This window comes from Leptinotarsa decemlineata, unplaced genomic scaffold, assembly GCF_025532065.1.
Source record: "Leptinotarsa decemlineata unplaced genomic scaffold, Ldec_3_MD MMD2_tig00026282_RagTag_RagTag, whole genome shotgun sequence".
In the NCBI taxonomy this organism is placed as follows: domain Eukaryota; kingdom Metazoa; phylum Arthropoda; class Insecta; order Coleoptera; family Chrysomelidae; genus Leptinotarsa; species Leptinotarsa decemlineata.
Genome location: NW_027412668.1, coordinates 19,541,885 through 19,553,480, shown reverse-complemented (window position 1 = coordinate 19,553,480; position 11,596 = coordinate 19,541,885). Strand labels below are relative to the sequence as shown.

General features: G+C 34.9%; 1 protein-coding gene across 2 annotated transcripts in view; it reads right to left on the bottom strand.

Moving 5' to 3' along the window:
- Positions 1 to 2,704: 2,704 nt before the first annotated feature.
- The window catches only part of LOC111511938 (uncharacterized), a 32,476-nt gene continuing 23,584 nt past the window's right edge, over positions 2,705 to 11,596 (bottom strand). For both annotated transcript variants that reach the window (XM_074179989.1, XM_074179990.1), the window contains exons 4-5: positions 9,277 to 9,473; positions 2,705 to 3,837 (exon numbers count right to left, since the gene is read on the bottom strand). In XM_074179989.1, the coding sequence (XP_074036090.1) occupies positions 3,616 to 3,837; positions 9,277 to 9,473 (419 nt within the window). In that variant the 3' untranslated portion in view covers positions 2,705 to 3,615. The remainder of the gene's footprint in view (positions 3,838 to 9,276; positions 9,474 to 11,596) is intronic.

The window sequence follows — 11,596 nt, the reverse complement described above, 5'->3', positions numbered from 1 at the left end:
GCGAAAGTAGCGATTCACATTTGATTTGAATCGCTGGAGATTAAATCCATTTGGAAAAACGTTCTCAGGAAGTTTATTCCACATAAACGCAGATCTTCAAATGAAAGAGTTCTTAAACAGTGAAATTCGAGGTGTACTAAGTTGAACTTCAAAATGATGAGCAGCCACAGTCCGTCGCGTATTTCTGATATGTACCGCTCTTGATGGAATCAAATGTACCAAGTCACTTGAACACCTCTCGTAAAAGTATTTATAGAAGAGAGACAAATCTCCAACCTTTCTTCGATGTTCCAGGCTATCAAGGTTGCACGTGATGTTCACGTCTCAGATGGATGGCTCTTTTCTGGATGTAATCCAGCAACTTATTCAGGGTATGTTTGGGGGCAGAGCTCCATACATGAGAACAATACTCCAAATAAGTTCTGATTTGAGCGTTATAAAGCATCAAAAGTTGCTGAGGTGTGTACAGTTTTCTGGTTCGATACAGTGTTTCAAGCTTTTGAGAAGCAGCCTTTACAATTCCAGTGACATGATTGTGCCAAGCCAAATTGGTGTCCATTTTAACCCCCAACAAACTTATCGAAGCAGAAAGCGGTATTGTCTGACCTGACATTATTATATCCGGTTCGGAGACATTTATCTCCTTGGAGAAAACCCATGCCTGGGTTTTTGTGGCATTGACTTGAACCTGGTTACTTTCACCCCAATTTAAAATCACTTCTAGATCCTCATTGAGATATGCAACCTTCTGCTGCCGGTGAAGATGTGCCTCCGTAGGCGATGTCCTGGAATCCAAATGTAATGATGAGACAAGTGTGCTGTCGTCAGCAATATTGGATTATTGGTTTTTTCCAATGAGTCGTTGATATACAATAAAGAGAGGGTTTTGAGACAATATGGATCCCAGAGGAACACCAGCGTTGATGGTGAAAGTATTCGAGAGATATCCATCGACGGCCACTTACAGGGAACGTTCTTTCAGGAAGTTTGGCCAGCAAACCCTCATGCCAGATACAGTCAAAGGCCTTAGAAATATCAAGCGCAACAGCTCTTGATTCTCCATGTTTCTCGATTGCGTTATTCCAAATATGGGTGACACACGAAGGTCGCCTGTTGATCTTTGTTTCGCTCAAAATGCTGAAGCCTTCCAAATATTTGAGGATATGGTGGTTTGGTTTACGACTTTCTCTTTACCACTCATGGAATTGTAACAGTGATTTATCTCTTTATAATGGAAACAGTGTGTTTAATTAAGAAATATTTGAACAAATTTCAATCCCCAACAACCCATTATGTGACAAGGCAATCCAACAACATTAAGTTGCCAATACCAATGGCATCAGTCATGAAGAATTCCATTATCTATAATGGTTATAAAATGTTCAACCACTTGCCAAAGAATGTAACAGAAATAAACTATTAACATAGCTTCAGGAAGGCTGTGAAAGGTTTTTTAAGTGATATACCATACTATAATATACAAGAATTTTATAATGATATTCTTAAAAAAAATATCTTATTTGTTTATTATTTACCAGCATCCTGTACGATTTATATGTTTTTATATATACAAACAAAAAAAAATTTTTACTCATTTATTATTTTTCAGTATCATATATGACTTTATGTTTTTATGTATACAAACTGTTTTTTTTTATTTATTTATTATTTTTACAAACTGATTTTATGTATCAAGTGAAAATTGATCAATTTAAATGCACTTTGTTTCTACATAAAAACTGTATTGTAAATTAGGTGAAACTTTGTCCACAACATTACTCTTATATGACAATAAAGTATATTCCCTTTCTCTCTTTCCATGATTTTTGATATCACTGATAGCAAAGCGACTAGTCTATAGTTATTTGGAAGATATTTCTTGCCCTTTCTGGAAAGAGCCCGAACGCCAGCAATCTTCCAACAAGAAGGAAAAACCCCTTTCTTGTAAGACAGGTTGAAAAGTCTGCAAAATACTGGTGCTAGTTCATTTGCGCACTTTTCAAGTTCGATGACGGGCACTTCATCAGAGCCAGACGCCTTGTTGTTATTAAGCTGTTTCAAAATTCGCCTGACTAGACGCTGCCGATAAATAATTTTCGGCATTGTGGATTCTAGTGTGGGAATAGTGGGTGGTGTCTTTGCCAGAAAATCAACTGCGGAGTGAGACGCAAATTGTTCAGCTAGTAGATTTGCTTTTTCTAGCTGTTGCAATAATTGAATCATTCGCTTGCATTAGTGGTGGAATTGTGGATTTTGTAAAGTTCTGATTAACAGCTTTAGCTACCGACCAGAAGAATCTAGACCTGTTGGGATTGGCAAGCAGTTTATTCCTAATTCTCTGATTGTGAAGTTCTTTGCTTTCATTCATCCTAAGTTTGCAGTTGTTGCGAGCATTAATAAACCTATTTCGTTTTCGTCACTGGGATTTTTGAGCCACAGCTTGCTCGCAATTTTTGTTGAACCAAGGTTTGCCGTTAGAAGGTAGTTTCATTGGAAAAGGAATATATGCATCCATGGATGATAGAATAACTTCCGTGAATTCAAAAGCACAAGTTGATGGATCTTTAGAGCTGAAACTTCCAAAAGTTGACCTAGGATAGTTCGGTTTGTTACTGTTTGTCTGCTGAAATATATAAGAAAGGTTTACTTAAATTCAACAAGTGATATTTAGAGTATTGAGAAGGAATATTAGAATGCAAATGAATGAAAGTCTAAAATGGTTTTCTTTATTCTTATAGACATTAAAAACAATTCATTAAAAAATATTAAAAAAATGTATCAACAATATCATGCAATCCTGAATAATAAATAACTAGCAAAATATTTGCTTTGCACATTAGAATCTGTATAAAAAATAGATGTATTACCTACAGAAAATGTGAGTCAGTGAACTATTCGCTTTTCACTCTTGGATTTGTTGAATGAAAGTTTGGTATCTACATATTTATTTATAAAGACCATACTCTAAGAATACCAAAATACACTATTCGATACCACAAAGTTAGGCACAAATTTCTTCCGTTCGTTAAAACCATATGTAACAACATTCAATAATTACGTTTTGGTCACATCTAAGTTCATTGTTCAAATCCATTTACTATTGCGAGTGAATATAGAAATGAATCACTGGGTACACATGAAATAATTTGCCCATTGTTAATGATGTGAATGAAATATTTTCAATCAAGCTATTTTTTTTTAATAAAATTTTGCGAATTTCTAGTAAATTTATTCAATTTAGAAAAAAAACTTTTTGAGTTTCAAAATAACGAATTTGAGTCTTATTTCCGAAATATTGACAAAGTAATGAATAAGATCAAATATATATTCATAATTTCTAGGGTTAGTTTATACAAATGAAACGTATACATCTACTGGACGCAACACTGAATCATAAACATTAAATCTACTCAATGAACTAACGAAGCATACAATGTAATAACAAATAATATCAATCTTTGGACCAGGTAATTGACGATGATTTATCAAGTAATACCTATAGCAATAGCTGAAAAGCGTACATTTTTCTGCATTTGTAAATCAAGAGATAATCGCGAAACTACGAGGTCATAATAATTTTTTGAAGTATTTTTCTGAGAGGTTTCCGCTATCATTTTATTTTTGGGGTAATAGGCTCTTTCCGAAAATATTGGCAGCCATATCAGTTGCTTCATCGAGACCGGCATGTGCTCTTTTATTACTCTCGTCTAAATCTTCGTTAAGATTATTTCTGGTATCATCAAGTAAGTTCAATCCTTGCTGCAGTTTGTTGTCCATTAATCTTCCAGTTTCCATCATTTTGTTATCAACGGTCTGGCCAAAGTGTTGCAGTCCACCCTAAGGAATCATATACTTATGTAGTTAATCTTGTCAATATTCTTAAATGATGAACATTTCAAATTTCTCAATTGAGTTAAATAGTTTGTATTACATCATTAGACATTGTAACAAACATCTACTAAATCTACATCGAACTTTAATTTGTTTAATTAATGTCCTGAAGACGCCAACTTGGTTGGAACGTGCATTCTCGTGATTAATATTTCAACTGTCTGCTCAATTGAGTATGATACTCGTATTTTTATTAGCAATATTTTTTCCATTCGATGTCAAATCATTCAGATACAATTAGAAAATAATTGAACCAAACACCAACCCCTGTGGTAGACCATTATTTATATAGTTAGTTACAGATGATCCACCACATTTATCAACGAATTGAAACTTATTGCTAAAACAGGAGTCAAAACAATATTTTTTTTTTCTCTGAATTCATAAAAAAATTTTAGATACTACTGGATATCAGATGGATTTTAAATTCAAGCGCAATTTACATCTTGATATCCGTGGATTCTGGATTGGAAATAAATACCAATCGGACAATTTGAATATGTAGTGAATAATTCATTTTTCGAGTGTTTTTAATGTATAGGTTGAGCTGAAAATTTCGTAGGCTTACCAAGGAAAAAACATTTTTTTTTTTAAAATTTGATTTCATTCACACAATAATTTTTGCGGTTTGTCTTTAGCCTCAATAAATATAATTTAAAAAACTAAAGAACACGCTTTTAAAGAACATCGAACTAAAAAGTTAAAAATATTTTTTTAAATAAACTTAAAACAATATCGAACGAAGTATTATTGTGAAAAAAGGGACGGGTAATGTTTGTTCGTTATTGTTCTATACTTATTAAAAAAATATTTTTAACTTTTTAGTTCGATGTTCTATAAAAGCGTATTTTTTAGTTTTATAAACTATATTTATTTTTAATTTTTTTAGATTTGTATGCTATAAAAGCGTGTTTTTCAGTATTTTGAAACTATATTTATTTTGTCTAAACTTTGGGATCAATCAGCCGTATATTGTTTAGAAAAATGACCATTGATATTTTCCGATTCCGGAGAGGGAGCCTGAAAATCAGCAACCAAGCCAAAAGGAGGGTTACAAATAAGGCAGCAGGCGCGCGTGCTAATAAAAAAATACTTTTTTCAAATAAAGAAATACATGTACAAGTGAGTTCGAATTATATCAAGGAGGTTACGTACAGCGCCATCTGCCCGCGAATAGATCAAGCAATAATGTCGATAATTTTGTCAAATACAGATCCCGAGCGTTCAAACGGGAATAAATATGAAATGAAAAGGAGAGTTACAAACAAACAAACTGACAAACAAACAAACATACATACATACAGGTGAAGCTAATGTTTTTTTTAATAAGCTTAAATACTAGTATTATTGTCGCCCGTCGCTTTTCTCACAATAATACTAGTATTTTCAAATGAAGAAATACATGTAAAGTGAGTTCAAATTATATCAAGGAAGTTACGTAGAGCGCCATCTGTATCAAGCAATAATGTCGATAATTCTGGAGTTACAAACAAACATACATACATACAGGTGAAGCTGATAAAAGCGTGTTAAAAAAAATTGACATCAGTTTCGACGATTACCTCTTCACCATCGATGGGGGCCAGATCTGAAAATCTGGATGCGAAAGCAATTCAAAGCCCAATTCCGCGATTTTGTCCTTCAAACGCCCCAATAGTCGCTGATGATGGTTTTCTCTTCTCTCTCACAGGTTCGTTCCAACCTTGAGTCACCAACAGATTTCTAACAGTTTGTAAATCGTTATCAACGCGCATGTCTGGTAGATATTGGTTTCTGATTAATTTGAAATTTCTGATTGGAACAGCTGACAGCTGATAGTTCAACTGAAGTTTGGCATGGAATTTCAACATAACCTTCAAAAATAAATCTAATGTGTATTTCTGGAGAGTAGTAGTAGTAGTAGTAGCCTATATTTTAGGAATCCTAATATACAATATATAGTTATGCATATATGAATAATTTATAAACGTACATAATTTTACAGTGCGTCATGTATTACAATTTGATATATTCTAATAATAACTTTTTTAAGGAATTTACATGTTTTATTTCATCAGGTAACTTATTGAAACTATCAAAACCTTTAAAGAACAATGAATTCATTTCACTCTTATAATTTGTTCGGGATCTATAAAATGTATTACATGTTCTTGTGTTATATGAATGAATGTCACTATTTCGAACTAAATATCTGCTAAGATAGGCTGGTTGTATCCCACTCGAAATTTTGAAAATTAAAATCATGCTCAAATAATACATTCTTTTATGTACCGGCTGCCACTGTAGAGTATTCAACATAGATTCAATAAAGGTATATATTGGTTGCATCTCAAAATGATTCTCATACCTCGATTTTGTAGTTTCTGCAACTATCCCATTTGATTTTGATTGAATACATACATCAGTGTGGCGCAGTAGTCAAAGTGTGGCCTCATTATGCAGTTGTAACATGTTAGTCTAGCAAAGGTTGATAAAGATTTTGAAATTCTAGAGAAAAAATACTTTTTCTTACATATATCTTTCTAATGGTATATTCGGCATGCTTATTCAAATTTAATTGATGGTCTATAATGAATCCTAGGTACTTAATTTCATTTACAATTGTGAGTTGATTATTGAATATGCTAATATTAATGTCGTTAGTATCAATCTTTTTTTGATTCGAATTTGTTGTAACCATCATTGCCTTAGATTTATTGATATTCAATTTGAGTTTATTCACTTGTAGATATAATTCAATGATCTTTAAAGATATATTGATATTTTGTACAGCTTCTTTTAAATCACAGTTTTCCGTATATACAAGGGTATCATCAGCAAATAAGAGTAAAAGAAGGTTGAAGTATTTTATATCTCTATTCTATTTACTAATCAACATGGAACTGGGAGGTAAAAGTAGGTCACCGCAATAATTAATTTGTGTAATTAAAGATGTTCATATTTTAGGTTCACTTAAAGAATTCCTAATTTTTCCAGCGCCAGCAAATACATAATTTATTTTATTACAATTTTTGCAGGTTATGTTGTTTGCAAGTTGCATGAACATAAAACAGAAATATGGAATACGCATGCGTCAGATTAATGGTTAGATTAATGGAAACCATTCTGATAGATTTCGAACAGGTTTGAATCTTGGATGGAACAGAAAACTGATAGTTTACTAATGGTTGGAAACTCACGTTGGAACGCAATCACATTACTGCGCACAATCCTGACTGTCAGAAACTGTTTCTGACGCTGGTTGGAACGAACCTGGTCGATGAATATAATGCCATGCGCATACTGATACCATAACATAGGTATACAGCAGACTGTTGCGTCATTGCACGCTTTAGTCAGTTCACCACGTGCAGTCCACTCAGATAACGATCGTTTTTTATTCTGGTGTGAAATGATGGAGTCATGTTTCATTTATTTCACATATCGTCGCATAAATTCGGGTTTTTTATGGTGGAACAGCTTCAAACTCTGCTCAGAATTATCAATTCTTGTTATTTTTGATCGATTGTGAGCTCGTGTGGCACCCAGTTTGAACAGAGCTTTCACATACCCAAATATTAATGGACGATATGTCCAACATATACCTTTGAGCCTCAGATATCTGGATCAACTTCACTTTGCAGTCATCCAAAACTATTTTGTGGTCTCTTTTGATGATTTCATCGCGTCGGTAAAAACCTCTTTCGGGCATCCACTTGTTTAAACTTAGCAAACCACATTTCAACGGTTGATTTTCCTGTTTAATGTTTATCAAACCAAGCCTTCGTTTCAACAGTATTGTTTTTTGCCAAAAAGCAATGCTTCATCAATACACGAAATTTCTTTTTATCCATTTTTTTCAAACTAACAAAAGTTGCTTCACTCAAATTAACAGTTCGACAGCTGTGAAATTTGTACAGGTGTCTTTTGAAGGTTAGGATTAACTAAAAATAATATGGATTCTATGCTAGTAGCGCCATCTCCGTGTTATCCTATGAACTTTTCAGCCCACTAGATAGGTATTGGACGTCGGTCATATATCCGCAAAATTCATAATGGACATCGATTGGGTTGGAAGATGACCAATTTTACTCTATACTCTGAGTAACAGTAGAAGAAGAAACAAAAAACATTTCTCATTGAAATACAGCTTCACGCCCACTGTACACTGTACGAAGACACGAAAATGCATGACAACGAATGTAAGTAACATATTGTTGTGAGATTTTCACTAAACAGTTCACAAAAACGCAACACATGTTTCCCTATACGATAGCTTCTTCTATGTTCAAATTGGTACGTAATTAGTAAATTAATACGTAAATTCAGGTGAAATAATTAGTATTGAGTAGTTACAAAGTCATATAGTTCAAATCATATGAAGTACTAAGCAGGTGAAATTTAGTTAGTATGAATAAGTCTGAAACACGTGTTGCGGTTTTATAAACTGTTTAATAAATGAAAATCTCACAATGAAATAATCGAAGACATTTTTCACCACAGACTGAATCAATATACTGACTGGTTATTTGTTACACGCCGTTTGAGGGGCCTTCAAGTATTTACCCCCGCCCCCTTTGTCAGCAAAATTAGGCGAAGCTATTACCCCCTCCCATGCATACGTAAGCACTGTTATATGCATTTTTCATTTTTCAAACCTTGACAATGTGTAGATATGTGTAGAAAAGTAAATGACTGCTGCTGACGTAATCACCATCTAGACCTCCCGCCCCCATTTCATAAAAAATAATCAAAAGAAGAACCCCTGCCCCCCCATAGTGCCTATGTAATACTTGAACTGCCCCTTGCGAGACGCAATACAGAGAAAACGTCCGGTATTGTGGAAAAACAATGGTTTTTGCAATACGATAATGCAACTGCTCAACGTCATTATATGCTGTTAATTTTTTGGCCAAAAACAATACCGTAATCATGCCCTGGCCACCATACTCACCAGATTTGGCCCCAAGAGACCCATTAAAGAGCAGAATTTTGCGACGATTGAAGAGATAAAAACCGAATCGCTGAGACAGCCCAAGGTCATACTAAAAAGATCTGCTTCGAGGATTAAAAAAAACCGCTGTTACAATAGTATTATATCTGAGTGGGACTACTTTGAAGGGGACACAAAAGAAGTTGATGCATAAATGAATATTTCTGAAGGAAAATGAAAATTCACCTTATTTTCTTAACAGACCTCGTATATCAATTTCATGATAATGATTACAAATTTTCACAATATTGACACGTTTCACTACATAGTAGTTTTCTCAGTCGGGCCACTATGTAGTGAAACACATATTGGAAATAATGTATATATTACGAAAATTTGTATTTATTATCATGAATGGTGGGTCAGTGTATTTAAAATTTCAATCAATTTACTTTTAGTAGGTAATACGTTACCTGCATCTGTTGTTTCTGTTGATTGGCAAAATTGTTTGTATGTTTGACAGTATTATCAAAGGCATTTTGTAAATTATCAGCTCCTTGCTGAAGCGTATTTTCCGTTTTATGGGCTGCTTCTCGTAACTTATTATCCATTGAAATTTCGGCATTGTGAAATCCAGTATTGATATTATATGCTGCTTGGTTGAGTTTATCTAAAATGAAATTCAAAAGAGGTTCATTTAAATATATTGGTCATTCAAATATATTGGTCATTCAAATATATTGAGCAAGTTTACCGAAAAACTAAGAAAAATGCCTGTAATCTAAATAGCTACATTAATAATTGATCACTTTAGTAGGTGATATACATTTTACTTTTATCCTGAAATCCGACTTGAAACTTCCAAGAACAACATAATTTTTGTTCAGATAGGTGATGAAAATGGCCGATACTCAATTAAAATACATTATAAGGTATTCAAATAACACTTCAATGTGAGTTTACAGAACGGCGACACGTGTTTCACTATACAATAGCTTCTTCAGGCATGTTTCAATAGTAACAATTTCTACATCCAGCTTCAATATATTATAGTGATTTGAATATTAATGACTATTAAGTACTACCTGACAATTACAAGCTAATACATTTTCTGCATAATAAAATTTAACTATTTTAGGTTCAAACTCATTACACTGGACATATAATAAAGACAAAACTACCTGTGACATCTTATTTCCTTCGTTAATATCTACCCCAATTATCAATTTCATCATCAATAAAGGAAAAGTATTCAAATCTATTTGGTCACTGAACAATCGTTCCGAATTCTCAATCTATTGAACCTTTCTCTTCGACATGCAATATATCGTATCAGTACTGAACTTTCATTTGTCATTAATATCCACCCTTCGATTAAATTTATGGATGGATAGAAGTGAATAGCTCAATAAATTCTCCAGACTTGACTATCACTGAAACTATTAATAATGTTATGTTTTTACCCGTGGGTTTCCTGATAATTAACTGATGATTTGCAACGCTACCCTCTTTCCTGATGTTGTTCGCTCCGAACAACATTCCAAGAGGGAGCATCACGACCCATGTACGGACTCAATTTCTCTATGTGAACAATTTTAGACTTGCTTCTGGGTAATATTTGGATTCTGTACACCAGATCGTTAATCTTTTTGGCAACCAAGTGAGATCCTTGCCAAGGTCTCTGCAACTTGGGACACAAACATTTCCGACGTTGGGGTAGGTAGAGCCACACTACATCGCCCTCCTTGAAACTCACCGACAGCGTCTTTTTGTCAAAGGTGTAATTTGGATCTGACAAATGTATGTACAATTTCTAGTCTCTCCTTCAGGTCATTCACATACTCTGAAATAGGTACTTCTAGGCTACCACACAATTCATCTATGGGAAGCTTCAGTTCTCGGCCACTTAGTAATATGGATGGTGTGTAACCTGTCGTTTCATGTTGGGAGCTCCTGTATGCCAACAGAAAGAGAGGAACCAGTTTATTTCAGTCTCTTAGGTTGATCCAAGTGTAGTTTCTGGGGTAGTCCGTGTCTGGTAATTACGTTCTGCAACAGGGCTTCTGCCACTGTTTTAGCCTCTTGTTTGGGTAAGGCTACTACTTCGGGCTATTTGGAAAAGTAGTCCACCACAACCATAAGGTACATGTTACCGGATGTGGTCATAAGGGTGGTCCCAGAATGTCAACTGCGATTCTCTCGAAAAGGCACCCACTGACTCTGACACTGACACTGTCCTCTTTGCCTTGTCTTCGGGTCCTTTCTTTAAGATCACAGGTCACAGCGCTTACACCACCTTCCCACATCTCGACGACAATTGACCCAATAGTACCTCTCCTGCACTCTCGCTAGAGTTCTATTTACTCTGAAATGCCCTTCAGTGCACCATCCTGGAGCTGTTCAAGTATATTCGTGATACACGTATTAGGAAGGATCATCTGGAATTTGTGGGTTCCTCCATCCGGGCTTTCCCATTTCCGAGTGACTAGGTCATCTCGAATACACATGGAGTCCCATTGGAGCCAGTAACTCTTTTCCTGCTGGCCGTGCTTGGCCAGCAGGCCCTACTCCTTTGTCAACCCATTTTTGTACAGTTTTCAAGATCGGATCCTCCTTCTGCGCTACGTTGACATATTGCCTTATCATGAAAGTAGTGTCAACTTCAGAGGCTGTTAACGATCGTACAACACCATAGTCAGGTGATACCTCATATTTTCTGTGCGTATCCCTGGACAAGGGACCCTTACATGTTGCTATCCTCTAGGAGAGAGGGAACCCTCAGCAGCGGGAGGT